We start from the raw sequence: 18,292 nt of genomic DNA, 5'->3' as shown, positions 1-18,292 counted from the left end.
TTCTCAGCTGTAGTAGTATAATCCCGTGAAGAGGTTACATGACAAATAACCGGTAAATTGATTTAGAAAAAAAATAAACAGGCACAGTGAAAGTCATGAGTTAGCATATTTGAGGCAAGGGCTAATCAATGGAGCTTTACTTTGATTGATGGCACAGAGGCACGCTTGTTTGCACGGATGGATATGGATAGAGTGCAGTAGTTTACGAGCAGGCGAGCCATTACGCTTCTACTCAAAAGTTGACCCCACCTGAACATTTTTTTTGATACACGTGAGATTCTATTCCACAAACTCAGTGATATATTTGTTTTGGAAAGAGCTTTACTCGTTAATGCCATCATCTACTTGCGATTAAGAAATGTGCTCGAATCACTTGCAATTGTTTTTTTAATTGAATAAAACGAATCAGCATCTCTATGTATATATTTATACGGCCGCATCGACAACATTCCGAACCCCTAACTGACGAAGGGATTTCTTCCACATCCAATATGGCGCCGAAGCGGACGTACGCGTCTTGGCTGATTTTTATGGGTACCACTTGATTCGGGATGCAGGCCGCGCCCTTTCACCGAGCCCACCGACAGAGGGCGCTGTTAGTAGCTATCCCCCTCACTGCCCTTCCAGCAGCATCGCTCACCTTCAGCCGGCCTGACGCAGCCCCTCAGAAAGAAAAGGCAGCCACGACACTTCGGATCTCTTACAAAGAAGCGGCGGACACATTTTCATCGCATCTTTTAATGATGTAGTTTGGGTGCTCAGGCCCTTTGATGACTAATTAGCGCCGTCCCCGCTCACTGCGACACGCAAACGCCGCCTAGCACCTCTTCCTTTTTTTTCACCACGTTTAAATAGTCGAAGAAAAAAAAGGCGAAAAGATTCAGTCTCATCCGCGATAGCAATCAAAGAATTAAAGAGCGGTCTCCGGGGATTTGTTTTTTTTTGGCGTTAATCGTGTCCAGGTCGCCGCTAGCATCTTCTTCGCCAGCTTCCTCATCGTCGTCATCCTCTTCATCCGAGCTGCGCCATGGCCGACGTCCCAGCCGAGTGCAACATCAAAGTCCTGTGTCGCTTTCGTCCCCTCAACCAGTCCGAGATCATTCGGGGGGACCTCTTCTTGCCCAAATTCCAAGGAGACGACACCGTCGTGGTCGGGGTAAGCGCAAAAGAATTCATTCGGGAATAAAAGGGAGTCGCCTTGTTGTGCGCGCAGGCCCTTTCATCAATTAATCATCGGCCTCGCGTTTGGCCTTTTGTAACGTTTGCGTGTTTCTTTGCGTCTACGTTTGATATTTGGGCAACTTTTGACATCCCGTTTTTGGAAGTGCTGGAGTTTTCTTGTCTGGGCGACATAATTGTGCGTATACGTTTATCTGACTTAAATGTATGATCACTAAAAAAAGAAGTACGGTGGTACTAATACTTTACGAACGTCTCTAGTTACGAAAAATCCAAGTTACAAAACGCCTCTTTGGAATAATATTATCCTTAGTTACAATAGAAAATTCAGGAAACGAAAAGCAAAAATTGTTGGGGTATATCAGTGCTTCTCGAATGGTGGGGGGTGGGGGCATATCTTGGACAAGACCGTAATGTATTATGGCATCAAAATCCACAATGTCTATTTGTTACAGTTTTTGATGCGTTATTATAAAAGTCTTTCAGTGCCAATCATTATCTGAAAAGGCAACCAATGGAGTACATGTGTCAAACTCAAGGCCCGGGGGCCGCATCCGGCCCGCCACATCATCCTGTGTGTTCCGCGAAAGGTTGATTTGACTTCTAAGTGTCTGGCTAAAATACCAAACCTTGCATTTTGTCTTCAAACTTAAATTGACATTAGCCACGGCTAACATTGCACATCTTGACATAAACACACATGTGGAAGAACTTCGGGTTGTCGTCTGATGTAAGCTTTGTTAGCATGCCGTTAGCGAGAGGGCTAAACGTCACACGGGAAGCAATTTGCGTGACAAATGATCCAAAAATAACATCTATTGGTCCTGTGGACTTGTAAATGATGCCTAGATCACAGGAAAACGTACAGACAAAACGACCTCAAAAGCACTCGCCACCAACACACCGGCACCATCTCAAGGCAAACAAGTGAACTGCACTCATAGTCAGCTCCTGCAAATAATTATGAATTTAAAGGGTTCAGGAGCCTATTTTTTACTTGGTACTTTGAATGCCATTATTATTATGCACTAATTGTGTATTTGTATAATTTATTAATATTTATTTAAAGGTTTTAGCAGCATTTTTGAGGCATGTTGGACTAAAGAAAAAAAAAAGATAAGGGATAGATGTGTTTTAAGTGTAGAAACACCGCCATCCAATGGTCACAGTTATCACTACAGTGCTCAGTTGTCTTACATTAAGTAAGCATTAGTCAAGGGTGTCAGCTACCCTCCATAAAAAAAACATATTTGACCAGAATCATATTATTTATTATTGTCATTACTATTTTAAAAGACAAGAATTCTCGTCCGTGGCACTGAATGAGTTAATGTGAACGTGAAAATAAAGTTTAAATTACTTTTTAATACGTTTTTCCCCTACAAATCGCTATGGCGATTATGTGATTGACATGGCCCAAACAATTGGTGTATTGGATATATGTCAATAAGATGTGAGGATTTGACCTTCTGTATGAGTGGTCATTGAACACATCTCCAATCAACTGTGAGAGCTGGCTTTATTTCCCATGATTCAGCAACATGGAAGCGGGAAGTATTTTCTTTCACTTTAATGTGAATGTAAAAATAAAGAGTTTAAATTCCTTTTTAATCGCTGTGCAAATGATGAGATTGACAAGGCCTTTGCATATAGGACTAAAAAAAAAAAAAAAAAGCTGTCTGGATGCGACCTGTGAGATGTCCTACTGTGTGAGTGGTAATTGAACGCATCTCACAACGCGCCTGTACGGCAGCCTAAACGCATTATTCGCAGCAAGTATTTAATTGTTATTCTTCTTTCTTCTACATGCCAAAGACGTATCGCAGGATAACAAAGTCATTCAATGCCAGTTCAGGAAAAATGGACATTTATGGCGGTGAATGAGTTATGAGAACAGGTGTTTTTCTTGATGACTTTGGCGTATGTCGTTGTAGCTTCACGAACGCCACACGCATCACTCCAAACAAGAGAGAGGACGCTGCGCTGTAGTAAGCAATAATGGAGTCTGAAAGTGACTTCTTCAATTCGGATCAATAATCCGCCAGCCTGCACATTAGTGACTGACCTGCTTTCTCCTTCCTTGTTGGAAATCTTCCCAAGCGCCTGATTGACATTTTTTTTTCTATGCTATTGAGTAGGCATGGGCGGACATCACATTTGGTAGTATGATAACCTTGAGAAAAAAATCACGTTGTCACAGTTATAAAACACAATGTAAGACACAATGTATCGGATTTTTTTTCTTATTTATATGAAAATGATATGAAATACACTTGTTGAAGACAATATAGAGAGCAGGATAGGCTAGTCACAATTGAATATGGGATGCGTGTGTCATGCCTTTCTTGTGATTTCTTTTTTCTCGTTTGCAGGGCAAGTCGTACGTGTTTGATCGCGTTTTTCCAACCAACACCACCCAGGAGCAAGTGTACAACACCTGTGCGAAGCAGATCGTCAAGGGTACGTATCCAAAGCCCATCACCCAAGGACTTCATAAGAGGGAAATGGCTTTCCTCGCGCATATATAAGGAAAAACTTCAAAATAAAAGTCTGATAAGGCTATTGCTTTGACATCCATGTATTATTAGCTGCATTTATTTTGAAATTGGCCAAACGAAGTGTCGAAAAGCATTTTTGACCATCGGCTAGCGCTTGATTCTCAGTTTCTGGAGTGCAGCAAACAAGCGATGCCAAAGCGCAATTTGGAGCCTTGCAACATCTCCCTGATCCGTCATTTTTGTACCCTTCCAGATGTGCTGGGCGGTTACAATGGCACAATCTTTGCGTATGGACAAACGTCTTCCGGCAAGACTCACACCATGGAGGTACGATCATCTCACTTTATTTTGTCCGCTTTTGCACTCGGCACCCGGCACAAACTGACCTGGTTTTAGATTAGTCACTATTGGTTACTGACTTTTATATCTTGCTTTTATATTTTGATTGAAGCCTCGTGCTATATTTTGTCCAATCATTCGAAAGCATTGAAAGTAGACGCTAAAATCCATTGGTTTTTACATTCATTTATTTGAACCCTTGTGCAGTATTTTTGAATTAGTCAAGGGTGTCAGCTACACTCCATAAAAAACGTATTGAATGAGAATTGTATTATTTATTATTGTTATTACTATTTTAAACGAGAATTCTCCAATTGGAATTCTATTTCAAACAAGAATTCTCAAAGGGATTGCGTTTTAAAACAGCACTTTGGATGAGAAGTGAACACTATGCAGAAAAGTCGCAAATATTATGATTGAAATATAAACATATGACTATATATATCATTACAAGTATAAGGTTATAAAAATGGTTGTATTAGTCATACTGTCAAGCAAATCAAACAGGCAGTGTTTTAGACGGATGTCAAATTGCTAAAAACGGCTTTTGAAGACGATGAATCGGGTGGAATGTAATGACTTGTTCGGGATCTCGAAGCAATTTCTACTGTAAGGAAAGTTGAAACGTTTGGCTTCCAGGGCAAGCTGCACGACCCTCACCAAATGGGCATCATCCCTCGCATCGCCGAGGACATCTTCAACCACATCTTTGCCATGGACGAAAACCTGGAATTCCACATCAAGGTTGATCTGATTTCATCTTGCTCATTTCAGCTTGTTGCGTGCTCGTCATCCTCTCGTTTGTCTGGTGAAGGTTTCCTATTTTGAGATCTACATGGACAAAATCCGTGATTTGCTAGATGGTGAGCTCCCTAGAAAAAAAAACAATGAATGGTAAGCTTTGTTATTAGTCTGTCATTTAGCCTTTTTTTTATTTTTAGTGACAAAGACCAACCTGTCCGTCCACGAGGATAAGAACCGCGTGCCGTACGTCAAGGTGTGTGACGCTCGTCGCACAAATACGCGAGTCGTCCCGCCGCGGTTTATGAAACGCCAACGGCGCCGTCCAATCCGCAGGGCTGCACCGAGCGCTTCGTCTCCAGCCCGGACGAAGTCATGGACGTCATTGACGAGGGAAAATCCAACCGCCACGTTGCTGTTACGAGTAAGTGTCTTTTCACTTGAACCCCTGAGGGAAATTTGGACCCAGCTCGGGCTGTTTGATGTATACCAAAGCATACCAAAAAAAGGGGAACTGGATATGCAAATGAACTCTTTCAGTGCCACGGACGAAAAATCTCGTCTTTGAAAATACTTAAATTGCGTGCCAATGACGGGAATTCTCGTCAAAACGTGCTTTTTTTTCATGAATAATTATGAATTACCCATTTTTTTAGACTATCCCATCTTTAAGAGACTGGACATGTCTGTGTGTGTTTATCGCCAAAATATCTATTAATAAAATGGATGAATTAATAGATTTTGTTTCAAGAGAATACTGAAGTTCAAACTCATAATCAATACTTCCATAGCGTCTTCTTCTGTCACCTTTTATTTAATTGATTGATTATTTTACTGAACATATATACACGTTGCACAAAATTCATTTAAACAATCATAAATACATATATATGTGTATTTGTCACAAACTTTTATAAAATATCTAATTCAATGTATGTACATTTTTTAAATATTTTTAATACCATATTTTTAAATGTTTTGTGCATAGTCACACACTTTTGCTATACTGGTGGTTTGTGTCCTTATGGCTAGGAAAAAAAAAAACCTGCAGAGGAGCCGCAGGGCTCAAATCATGAGAAAAAAGTTTACCAATTTTCAAACAGCGATTACTAAAGAACAGAATAAGGTAGAAACATAATTTTTATGATTTGTATGGTACCAGGTACCAAGTTTGCATAGGCATAGCAGTCAACATTTTGTCGGCCCCGTAATATGAGTGAAAATGCTCAAAATGATTTATGAATGAATTCGTTCACGCCGCAAACCGTGCTTATTACATTGCTGCGGGGCATCGATTGGAAGAGCTCGTTGCCGTGGCAACGCACTCGCGAAATGACCTAGGCGATAGAAGCGGACGCATCACAAAGCTAATTGGAGTGTAACAATCCACGTGGCTTCTATGGGTGATGCTGTCATTGCAGCCTTCTTCTGGCTGACTCATGGTGCTGCAAGCGCAGCGTTGTGACTTCTGAGAGCTCACCGTCACTTTGGGGAACAGATAGTAAGATAGCGCTGCCGCTCCTCTGCGCGATGAGGTCACCTCGCTGCGTTTGAAGCTGGGATTTGATTGGGGTGTTTAGGGTGTGTGAATAGCCTTGTAACATTGTGTAAAGCATGTCATTTCCCAAATATAGGACACACCTTGATGTTAGGATCAAATTTTGGTATTTTCTGTCACCTTGTATAGCAGAGGTCCCCAAATGCCCGGTACCGGTCCGCACGGGCACCAGAAATCATATTGTTTTGGATGTTTATGCTTTACAGTGGTGCGGAATCTGCGATTGGATAAATATACTTAACAAGCGGTGTTGTTCCTGTATTTGCGCAGACATGAATGAGCACAGCTCTCGCAGCCACAGCATCTTCCTGATCAACATCAAGCAGGAGCATGTGGAGACCGAGCAGAAGCTTTGTGGCAAACTCTATCTGGTGGACCTGGCAGGAAGCGAGAAGGTGGGAGAAAAATCATCGTGTTCCCTGCCTCGCCCTTAGCTTAGCAATACTTTCATCATAATTGAGATTCATTGGAGGAGGGCCTGTTCGCCAAGAAGCGCTCTGAGATGAGAAAAGAAAAAGCGGGGATAGGAGAGAAAGGACAAAATAAGACTTTGGCCATGTCCCCAGTATGGCCCATAGTATAAGCCCGGGACAACCTTGCACATGCCACATAGAATCCAATCCAGATAATCCAATTCAAACCGTTATTCTTAAAGCAAGACAGGATGGAAAAGGCCTGTCGGGATTCGCTAAGCTTCCCGAGATCTTAGATGAGAGAAGAAAAACCTGGCAAAGGAGAGAAAGAAACAAAGACGACTCTGGCCGTGTCCCCAGCGGGGGTCGTAGTATAAGCCTGGAAAACCTTTGCGCACGCCACATAGAATAATCACATTTACCCGAACCTCAACCTAATCCAATTCAAGGCTATATTCTTAAAGGAAATCTCGGCCCTCAAAAGAGGCCTGAACTTGCAGGGTCCACCAAAATGGTCCTCACAAGTGCAAGAGGCTTCCGCAAAGACAGCAAAACCCGGAACTTGGTCCCCACTATATCGGAAAATTAATACGCGCTCACAGACTTGCGCACACAAGGGGCTTTTTCTATCACAGTATGGACATCCAATTGAAATAATGCATTTCCTAGCCCCTAAACATCACAACAAATCGCCTAACCATATCCAGCGAGCGACCCTCCCTCAGAGGTGTGAACGTCCACCAAAATGGTCCCAACAAAGACAGTAAAGCCCAGATTGGGTCCTCACCATGTAACAAAAAAAGCAAGGACTCACACACACACACACACACACACACACACACACACACACACACACACACACACATACACATTAGGAGTTGTCAGGTGTCGTCGTTGACTTGCGGCCATCCACCGCGTGCTCCAGGTGAGCAAGACGGGAGCCGCCGGAGCCGTACTGGACGAGGCCAAAAACATCAACAAGTCCCTGTCGGCCCTGGGAAACGTCATCTCGGCCCTGGCCGAGGGCACGGTGAGTCCCCGCTCTCGGTCCGTCCCGGCCCCCCTCGCGTCGGTCTCGGCGCTCAAAAGCCGCTCGCCTATCTCCTCCTCCGGCAGAAAAGCCACGTGCCCTACCGGGACAGCAAAATGACCCGCATCCTGCAGGACTCCCTTGGCGGGAATTGCCGCACCACCATGTTCATTTGCTGCTCGCCCTCCAGCTATAACGACGCCGAGACCAAGTCCACCCTGATGTTTGGACAACGGTAAAACTTGAACCTTTCACCGGGAAATGATTCATTGCGTCGATTCGATATCGCCCAGCCCTAGTTTGAAGGTCATCCCATCATCGCCCCCCCAAACTTCATTTTTTATCTCAACGACACAAATTTGAATATTTCTTTTCTCTTTATATTCATGATACTCATTTGACCAACAGCGCAAAGACGATCCGCAACACGGCCTCCATCAACTTGGAGCTGACAGCCGAGCAGTGGAAGAGGAAGTACGAGAAGGAGAAGGAGAAGAACAAGACTTTGAAGGACAGCATTCAAAAGCTGGAGGCCGAGCTCAACCGCTGGAGGAACGGTGAAGACAACCGAATAAACCGCCTCGGGAGAAAAAAAAGAGGGCCTTCTCTGAAGTCCTTCCCGTTGTCCCGTCCTCCAGGAGAGGACGTTCCCGAGACGGAGAGGACCCAGCCGGAGATCGTGAGCCGTTACGAGTCGGTGGAAGAGCGGCCCGTCCTGGATAACGACACCTCTTCCATCGTGGTCCGTATTTCCGAGGAGGAGCGGCAGAAATACGAGGAGGAGATCCGCAAACTCTACAAGCAGCTGGATGACAAGGTAAGCGTTTGCGTTCTCGGCATATCTGCGCCACGGCGAACGTTAAACGTTCCCCCCATGTCAGTGTGATTGTGTCCACCTGACGACATTAACCTGTTTTCATTGTGTTGGTCAATCAACTTCCTGTTCCAATTGTGTCTTGTCCAGGTGCTCCTTGTTGTCTCTTTAGTTTTGAGTGTCTTTAGTTTATGTTCCCCTCATGTCAGTGTGATTATGTGTGTCCACCTGTCCGTGTTAACCTGCTTCCCTTGTGTCGGCCAATCAGTTCCCTGTTCCAATTGTGTCTTGTCCAGGAGCTCCTTGTTGTCTCATTAGTTTTGAGTGAATTTAGTTCCTGTTTGCTTCTAGTTCTTGTCGGGTCCTTCTTGATGTTGAGTTCCTTGTTGCTGTCTGTTCTTTGTCGGCCTTTCTTGGATGGATGGATGAATGGATATGGCTAATTAATGGATGATGGATGGATGATGGATGGATATGGCTAATGATTGGATGGATGGATGGATGGATGGATGACTACGCTGGTGGGTGTCGTCATGGAGATGTGATGTGTATCACAGGACGATGAGATCAACCTGCAGTGTCAACTGGTGGAAAAACTCAAGCAGCAAATGCTGGATCAGGACGAGGTGGACGCCAACTCACGCATGCCGACTTGCGCTTGAAGACTACCAAAGCTTTCCTTCTCACGCACGCGCGTCATTTCTACGACAGCTTCTGGCGTCTTCGCGCGGGGACGGCGACAAGGTGCAGGCGGAGCTGGGCCGGCTGCAGGTTGAAAGCGACTGTGCCAAGGCGGAGGTGAAGGAAGTGCTGCAGGCTCTGGAGGAGTTGGCCATCAACTATGACCAGAAAAGCCTGGAGGTGGAGGAAAAAGGTCTGCAGAACCAGCTGCTGGCTGACCAGCTGGCTCAGAAAATGGTACGTCCAGGAAGTAGAGCGGGAGACAGTTAGGCACCATTTGACAATTTCTATGGAAATTAGTCAAGTAGCGCTGGGAAAATAAAGCGTCATGAAGCACATTTTAGCTAGTACCTTTCAGCTCCTCTAGGTGGCACTCTTGCTTGAAAGATGCTTTGGAAATGTAATCAGTTCCCATTTCCATTGCTCTCACCTTTATCTTTAAAACCAAGCACACTAGCTAGAGGAGTCAAAATAATCACACGTGTTTCATGAAGCATCATGAAGCACTTGTGATACTTTTTAGCTCCTCGAGGTGGCACCTTTGCTTTAAAGATGCGGTGGAAATGTTATCAATTCCCATTGCACTAACATAATCTTTAAAACCAAGTACACCACCTCGAGGAGTCAAAAATATCACGTGCTTCATGAAGCATCATGAAGCACTTGTAATACCTTTTAGCTCATTTTGGAAGGGCCCTTGCTTTACAGATGGAATGGAAATGGAATCAATTCCCATAGCACTAACCTTTACCTTTAAAACTAAGTACACCACCTAGAGAAGTCAAGAGTGCTCCGCAAAGCATCATGAAGCATTTGTGATACTTTTTATCTCCTCTAGTTGGCACTCCTGCTTTAAAGATGCCTTTTGGCTTCAATGACGCGCTGAATACGGATGCGTCACAACTAAACGGTCACATTGTGTCCTGCTTATCTGGGCTGTTCCAACCAGGCCAGTCTGATGGAGTTGGAGGCGGAGCTTTCTCGCATGCAGGAAGTAAGCGGTCAGCAGAGGAAGCGTATCGCCGACGTCCTCAACGGGCTGATGCGAGACCTGAGCGAGTTCAGCTCCATCGTGGGCAATGGAGAAATCAAGCTGGTAAGTTGTTTCTTCGACGCAAATAAAATGAATTCAGCAAATAGTCCGCGGTGTAGAAACGGATGGACGACGGCGTGTTTTTCCCGCCTACGCTCAGCCGGTGGAGATCAGCGGCGCCATCGAGGAGGAGTTCACGGTGGCTCGCCTCTACATCAGCAAGATCAAGTCGGAGGTGAAGAGCATGGTGAAGCGTTGCCGGCAGCTGGAGAACATGCAGCTGGAGTGCCACCGCAAGATGGAGGAGACCGGGCGGGAACTCTCCTCTTGCCACCTCCTCATCTCTCAGGTGAGGCCCAAAGGAACGGGCCCTAACCGGCGCTAACGCTAGCATGGCGTCGCCTTGCAGCACGAAGCCAAGATCCGCTCCCTGACGGAGTACATGCAGAGCGTGGAGCACAAGAAGAGGCTGCTGGAGGAAAGCCACGACTCCCTGAGCGAAGAGCTGGCCAAGCTGCAAGATCAAGGTGACGCTCGGCTCGGAACGACGAGACCTTCACGTGGGAACGAAAATCGGAAACGCTCAAAGCCGTGTTCTCGCACGTTCGTCTGACGGGATTCTCGTACGAACAAATATTTAGTCCCCAAATCTCAGATGAAGCCCCGGAAAGTACTTGCGATATTTCTGTCTCCTCTAAATCATTTCTTTCATCAAGAGTGCCATCTAGAGGAGCTAAAAAGTATCACAAGGCTTCGCGAGGCTTCATTTTGCATTCACTGCTGAATTGGTGTCTGAAGGACGCAGGTGCATGCGTGCATATGCATATGCATATGCATCCATTCACTGTATGAATGTATATATGAATGTATGTACGTATGTATGTACTGTTTATATGCATGCATGTACTTTGTATTTACTGTACATATGTACAGGTATATATGGATGTACTGTATGTACGGTGTGCGTATTTACGAACGTACGTATGTATGCATGAAAGTAATATTTTCATTCATTCCTTCCACATAATTAAAGTCGTTTTCATAATTAATGATATTATAAACAGTATTAGTGATTGCATAGGGCCATTCCCGGATGAGTGTCCCTACACACAAAGCAAACTTCGGGAAGCAGCATTTTAATTATTTATTTTTGTTGTTGTTGTTCACTGTGTAAACTGTTGTCATTTTCTCCTCTTATACGAGATAATTCTTACCTGGAGGAGAAAGATGGAGAGAAGGGAGAGACTGAAGATGGAAATGTGAAGGTAAGACATCACAAAACCTTTTTTTTTTTTTTTTTTGATTGTGGTGTTTCTTAACTCATTCAATCCCAAAGATGTATTTTAACGTGTTTCTTTTTTCCTTTCAAGGCCAAAAATGGCTGGTACTAAACGAATTAAATAATTGATCACTCAAGCTGATTTATTGCTAAAATAATCATTTATTTTACGGAATTAGGTAATACAATTACTTCAAAAACGTAAGTTAGCAATGACCTAATTAATTGATTGCTGAATTCATTTAGTACCGGGCCCTCCTTGCAAAACTTCAAAATATGCCACTGGGACTGAATGAGTTTTAACAAATGTGAATGCGAATGTGAAGTCACTGAAAGGGAATTCCAAATCTAAATTGATTTCATAAAGTAAGTGCACAAAAGTAACATGAAATGTTAATTTTATGAACTGGTCATGTATCTCATATGCACATTTACCATGAGGAAAGCTTGGACGTTTTTGGGTGAACGACGACTTGTGTTTCCTCCAAATTGAACCGGCAGAAGGTTCCCCGCCAGCAGGGGGAGTCCCACCGCGGCCTCCATCACAAGCAGCTGGCGCGTCTGCGCGACGAGATCAACGAGAAGCAGAGGCTCATCGACGAGCTCACAGAGTCCGTGATTTTTCACGTCCAAACCGTTCTTCGGGGCTACTGATTGCGCGCGGCTCATAGAATGTGTCCCGTCCAGTCGCAACGCCAAGACGGAGCTGGAGCTGGCTCAGGTCCGCTCCGACTTTGAGCGCCTGAAGAGTCAGGACAGCTGCAAGAGCGAGCGCCTGGAGGAGCTGTCGTAAGTCGCCGCTCAACTCCGTGCCCGCTAGCGAAAGATCGAACGCGAATCTTTCCTCAGGTTCCTGCACGAGCGCCACGAGCAGACTAAACAGGACCTGAAGGGTCTGGAGGAGACCGTCGTGAGTAGAACCCTCAACTTCGGGGGCTTCGGTCCCACGCGAAGCTTTATGTCCTTTTCGGAATATCCAATTTCGCAAGCTCGGCCGACCTCTCGACCCGTTCTTGCCGTAGGCTCGCGAACTCCAGACCCTCCACAACCTTCGCAAGCTGTTTGTTCAAGACCTCACGTCGCGGGTTAAAAAAGTAAGTCAACATGCTAGCTAGCGCCTTAGGTCTCTAAAAAGGAAAATTGCAATATTGACGTCGCGTAAATTCCAGACGTTAAGTCAGTGGTTGCCCCCTGGTGGCTAGTGAAAAAAAAGTGCAACTGCACCACACTGGACTACAAGCCGCAGGGGCTCAAATCATGAGGAAAAAGTTGCCGCTTATATTCTAACTGTAGACGTCGTTTCTCTTAAATGACGTCTTATTTTTGCAAAGCCCCCACCAGGGGGCTCCCTATCACATCGAGTATTTGTATTTTTTTTTTCCATGAACGTGGCAATCTACAGAGTTCCGAAATGGAACCTGATGATAGCGGGGGGTCTTGCACCCAGAAGCAGAAGATTTCCTTTCTTGAGAATAACTTGGACCAGCTTACAAAGGTTCACAAACAGGTGAGGACCAAACCTGCCGGATCTTTTGGCCAACGGCGTCGGTAGCGCCCAGCTTCATCCTGGTCTTCTTCGCCTCCCCCCAGCTGGTTCGTGACAATGCAGATCTTCGTTGCGAGCTTCCAAAGCTGGAGAAACGTCTTCGGTCTACTGCTGAGAGAGTTAAGGCCCTGGAGACTGCACTGAGGGACGCCAAGGAGGGCGCCATGATGGACCGCCGTCGCTACCAGCAGGAAGTCGACCGCATCAAAGACGCCATGAGGGCTAAAAACGCCCTGCGGCGCCCTCATGCGGCGCAAATCGGTACTGCTCCTAATCTTTTGAGCTTGGTGGATAGTTTCAAAAACACATACAAAACATAAACATACAAACATCCAATTTTTAAAAAGTAAAATAAGAAAAAAATAAAAGAAAATTACACTTGGAAGGAAATTAGACTCAAACAACTAGACTTGTAAAATTAAAATGAGAACGCTGAAGAAAATATTGGCAATGGAAGACTCCAATGGGTGTGTGAGGATCCCGGTCCTTTTGTCCGCAGCCAAGCCGGTGAGGCCCAAGCAAATGCCCGTCTGCTCTCCGAGCAACCCCTTCTACTCGTACATCCGGGCCACCGAGCACGCCAACACCTACAGCAACGCCGTCTTTCAGAGCAGCATGACGCCCAACAACTCGGCCGGCGTCAACTGCAGCCCCAACTCAGTTCAGACCAACACGTGCGTTTCAAATATTTGCTCCCGCTGTTGGCCGAACGGGCGCTTGCCGTCAATTCAGTTTTGTTTTTTTTTTTCTCTTTCAGAGTTTCCACAGCACTGGGCTACAGAGCGGGCAGGTACAATGGAGACATACTGGAATCCTTCCCGCTCAACATTGACAATGGTGAGCTTCCCCCTGTGATCGCGTGTACAATATATTGATTGATGGTTTTATTGAACGCGTAAACCCATTTAAAAACTTAAGAACAAAAGACGCAAACTGTAATCGGTGATTTCAACCTGATGTTTCAAGCAAGAAATGTGATAAACTCGACTTTTCTCTTGCCAACAGGAAACAGCATCAGCGACACAAGAGACATCAACGACAACAGGTAAGCCCACTGAGCATTTTCAATGTTACGTCATATGGAAATATCGACGTACATCTGTCGAAAGATTTCCCAACTCTTGATGGCGTTGCGCAATCTAATGAAAGCCAATACAAGAGCTGTATACAAAAACCATCATGCTCAGTTGTGGTTGATGCTCGTGCACAACCTTTTGCCATCATCGTTATTTCGAATATTTGCACGGTCTCGTTTAACAAATTTGCATTTATTTTTTGAAGCGGTTACCCGATTAGGTTAACTGACTTTGGGCTGCTCCGTGCGTCACAGTTCATTAGAGACAAGCCATTACATCTCAATGGACAATTTCAGATAAACTATGAGTTTTATTAGTTCCATAATGAGGGGATTTCCCTTAAGAATTCAAGCGAAGACCTTTTTTGATATGTAGTCAAATGCGCTACCTCATTTAACCTAAGCTACATCCCAGAAATGGAATTTTCAGTTAACAGCTTTGCTTTTGGCGTGCAAGGTGCAATTGGACATCCGTACCACCAGGTGGTGCAGTGGCGCGCTCATTGCCGATGTCTGCAGTTAGAAACTTGTTACTGAAAGTTGCTGTCAAAGTGCATTGTAGTTAACATTTGTTGAAAGTTGATTTATTTTACTTTTCTCTGTTGTTAATATTAAAAAAAAGATCATATTTTGGGTATAATTGTCCAATTTTTATCGATGATCTGTTTTTTCTTGACGGGGGATAAACTGAGTTGAGCAAAAGGGAAGAGAACCTGAGTAGCGCCTAACATAAAATATACAAAATGTCAGTCAAAACTTCCTAGTATTTAATCAAGGAGAAACGTGCAAGTGTTCCAGTGTAGTTTTTTGTTGACTGTGTGTTTCCAAACAGAAGCGATGTGCACTGCGGCAGCGAGGCGGACGATTCAAACAGACACTTCATTGCTCAGCAGGAGACGGCAGCAAGTTAATACCAAGGTAAAAGAGACACGTTTCTGGCAGAGCTTCAAGCCGGATATTTTTACTCATTTGTGCAGTATTTTGACCATTTTTTTGGTCATTTCCTTCTACATCACTCTTGCAATATTTTAGCCAAGGGATGACACACTCCTGCTAGTGTGATAGTGTGAAGTGGTCGTACCATGTTGAACCTTCACCATCAGAGAAAATTTCAGCTTCTTTAAATGCTTTCTCTTTAATGTGAAATGTCTTCGATGTAAAGATCAAAGGATTAGACAAAATCCGGCTTGGTCAACTTTTTTATTTTTTTAACCCTACTCCCAGCACTAATAGAATTTTTTGGGTCTGTCGCCAGGTGATGACCAAACACTGTACATGTCCGAGGACCCCCTCCAACCTGCATGCAGCCTTCCTCTGCGTTCCTCCAGCCAATCGCCAATGAAGATGACGACGATGGTGATCTATAGCTTTGTAGCCTTTTCAGTAGATTCAGCTCCTTCTCTTCATTCTTCTTGCACGTCTCTAGGCAGGCGGCTGCCCATTAAGTCGGCGCGGGATTCATTTATTTATTTTTGTAAATAGAAAATGCCGCTGTCCCTTAGCCAATCAGGTTGGTACATTTTGGATTCTGACTTGCAAAAAAAAAAGTAGTGGTTTATACTCTAGCTGAGGTTTTTGGACCAGCATCTTTTCTGCTTAAATGCACAGCCTCCTCCTGCGCATATGGTCTTCTTAAAGGGTCTCGTTTGATAGGCTGTAGTCATAAATAGAACCACAGTGTCCGTCATGCCTGCTCCGAACAGAAGTGCCCCTCCGCAAACGCACGCATGCATGTCACATAGCGGGTTAGCTTACAAATATTTGCATGAGCTGTGATTCCGGTCAGGAGCCAACCGTCCCGTTCACCTCGACGCATAACAGGAAGGCTAAGGCTGCCTGCACAACACACACACACATATATGTGTGTGTGTATGTATATATATATATATATATATATATATATATATATATATATATATATATATATATATATATATATATATACACACACACACGTCAACCAAGACAGTCAACCATTAAACACGAACAACAGTACAGTGGAAGCTTCGAAAGGACTGACTTTGTGTTATTGTTTGTTATCTTGGTTAGTTGGAGTGTTTTATGAAATATAAGCACATTGATAATGGCATTTGGAAAGTAGAAGGCAAATTGGATGTACTATAGGCAGGAAATTTCAGTGCAAATCCAGCCAGAGACTTTGTCGTCATTTGAAATCTGGAGCCTGTGTGCTTTGTTTAACTCATTCATCCCAAAGATGTTTTCGTTTAGGGAGTCCAAACATTCAATACCTGGTACCTATTTAAAAAAACAAACTTTTATTTTTCAATTATTTGGCTGAAGGAGGGTCTTCAAATACCCGGTACTACATTAACTACGTACAAAAGTAATCAATTACACTAAGTAATTAGGTATTTAAAAAGTGAATTACCTATTACTTCAGTTTTTAAGCCTGGTAGTACCCGCCATTTTTACACTCTTTTAGCCAAGCACTTGAAAAACAATACTAATTTTTTTTTTTAAACAAGTTCCTGGATTGTAATATTTGGACTCTTAAAACAGTTTAAAATACGTCTTTGGGATTAAATGAGTCAAAACAGATGTCTGAGCGGTTGACTTTACTTCGTTTAAAGTTATCATACACAAATTCCCAATTTTTCAAGGCCAAATCATTGATATGCTTTAATGTAGTGATCATTCAGTTGGGGTGTATTTATCGGCGCACTGTTCAATGTTGATGTCTTGGAAATGTTCAGAAACTATGTTTCATCATTAATGTCACTTTGGTTGGGACCAACTCGAGCGGATTTGTTCATTTCTGTGAGTCATGCTGTGCTTCTTCCGTCATAAATCCTGACCAACCAATCAGGAGGGAAGAACGCTGCATGTTGGAAGTGAACATTGGATTTAGCTCAGTGGTTGAATGAATGAATATACCAAATTATACACAAACATAAATATGGTTCCTTCTCATGTCTGAATGTTGTCTTCAAGATTCTCAGACATTTTGGGCCTTTGTATGACATGCCAAGTTAGCGATGTGAAAATGAAGCCTCATGAAGCACGTTTGATACTTTTCAGCTCCTCTAGATGGCAGTCTTGTTTCAGAGATGCAGGGAAAATATTTTACGGTTCCATTGCACTCTTCTTCATCTTTAAAACCAAGAGCATCATCAAGGGAAGTAAAAAAATATCACAAGTGCTTCATGAGGCTTCGTTTCACAATTTTCGTTTGTGTTGTGAGTCATGCGGTGCTTCTTCTTTCATAAATCCTGACCTGCCAATCAGGAGAGAAGAGCACTGAATGTAGTTAGTGAACAGTGGATTTACCTCAGTGTACTCCAAATTCTGCACATATGATTTTTTTTTCATGTCAGAATTTTATCGTTAAGCTTCACAAATTATTCACAGAGATTTGGGGGGAAATTGAAGCCTTATCTTTCAACGTTAACAAAGGGACCCGCACCTTCATATGGACAACAATCACGATGAGGAAATGCGGGAGTCAGCGATGTGAAAATGAAGCCTCATGAAGCGCGTTTGATACTTTTCAGCTCCTCCAGATGGCACTCTTGGTTTAAAGCTGCATTTGCGCTGCACTACTCTTTATCTTCAAAACCACGAGCACCAGAGAAGTAAAAAAAAAATACCGAGTGCTTCATGAGGCTTCGTTTCCCCGTCGCTAACGGTAGCGCCTCGGCCTGCAATTTGCGCGCAAGCGGACCCTCTATTTGACATCATGTTTCGAATATTTGTGAAGACGAGACCTCGGGGGAAATGGGCGTGTACATTTTTGTCATCTACTTCCACTGTCTGGTTTCAACATATCTTATATATAGCTATACAGTATATATGTGCTATTTATTGTTCCTCATGTAATTAAGAGCTACAAGAGAACGTTGCGCTGGAAATTCAAATATTTGTTCTATTTATTTCCGTAGGCCTGTACTGTATAGCGTTGACATCCTATGCTAGCCGCTGTGCAAGATTTCTGTATGTAAATATACATTTAGCGTATATTGTATGTGAGCCATTGTGTTGTCGTCAAACGTTCAATAAACTTGGAGAAACGGAACGGAGCGGCTGCAAAGTCAACAACTGAAAGCTGAAGTGGTTTTCACACATGTGCTAACTTGATTTTATTCGAT

General features: G+C 43.8%; 1 protein-coding gene across 3 annotated transcripts; it reads left to right on the top strand.

The window, feature by feature from the left end:
- The first annotated feature begins 616 nt into the window (after positions 1–616).
- On the top strand, positions 617–18,219 carry LOC148428373 (kinesin heavy chain-like). Of its 3 annotated transcripts, XM_088439300.1 has the most exons (29): positions 617–1,156; positions 3,552–3,639; positions 3,931–4,004; positions 4,656–4,760; positions 4,831–4,879; positions 4,958–5,013; positions 5,094–5,181; positions 6,586–6,710; positions 7,654–7,758; positions 7,845–7,993; positions 8,167–8,315; positions 8,397–8,575; positions 9,130–9,198; positions 9,284–9,490; positions 10,203–10,349; positions 10,447–10,635; positions 10,696–10,813; positions 11,490–11,551; positions 12,067–12,176; positions 12,253–12,354; positions 12,415–12,475; positions 12,588–12,659; positions 12,968–13,072; positions 13,156–13,372; positions 13,611–13,785; positions 13,869–13,948; positions 14,117–14,156; positions 15,019–15,104; positions 15,442–18,219. In XM_088439300.1, exons 1-28 carry the CDS (start codon positions 1,028–1,030, stop codon positions 15,095–15,097), a joined length of 3,129 nt encoding a protein of 1,042 aa, XP_088295426.1. In that variant the 5' UTR covers positions 617–1,027; the 3' UTR covers positions 15,098–15,104; positions 15,442–18,219. The 3 variants fall into 3 exon arrangements, with proteins under 3 accessions (XP_088295426.1, XP_088295418.1, XP_088295411.1); XM_088439292.1 differs by having other exon boundaries at positions 8,167–8,575; positions 15,022–15,104; XM_088439285.1 differs by having other exon boundaries at positions 8,167–8,575.
- The last annotated feature ends 73 nt before the right edge of the window (positions 18,220–18,292 follow it).

Source organism: Hippichthys cyanospilos, chromosome 2 (assembly GCF_059441005.1).
Source record: "Hippichthys cyanospilos isolate Australia breed blue-spotted pipefish chromosome 2, RoL_Hcya_1.0, whole genome shotgun sequence".
Taxonomy (NCBI): domain Eukaryota; kingdom Metazoa; phylum Chordata; class Actinopteri; order Syngnathiformes; family Syngnathidae; genus Hippichthys; species Hippichthys cyanospilos.
This window is presented reverse-complemented; position numbering and strand designations above follow the sequence as displayed.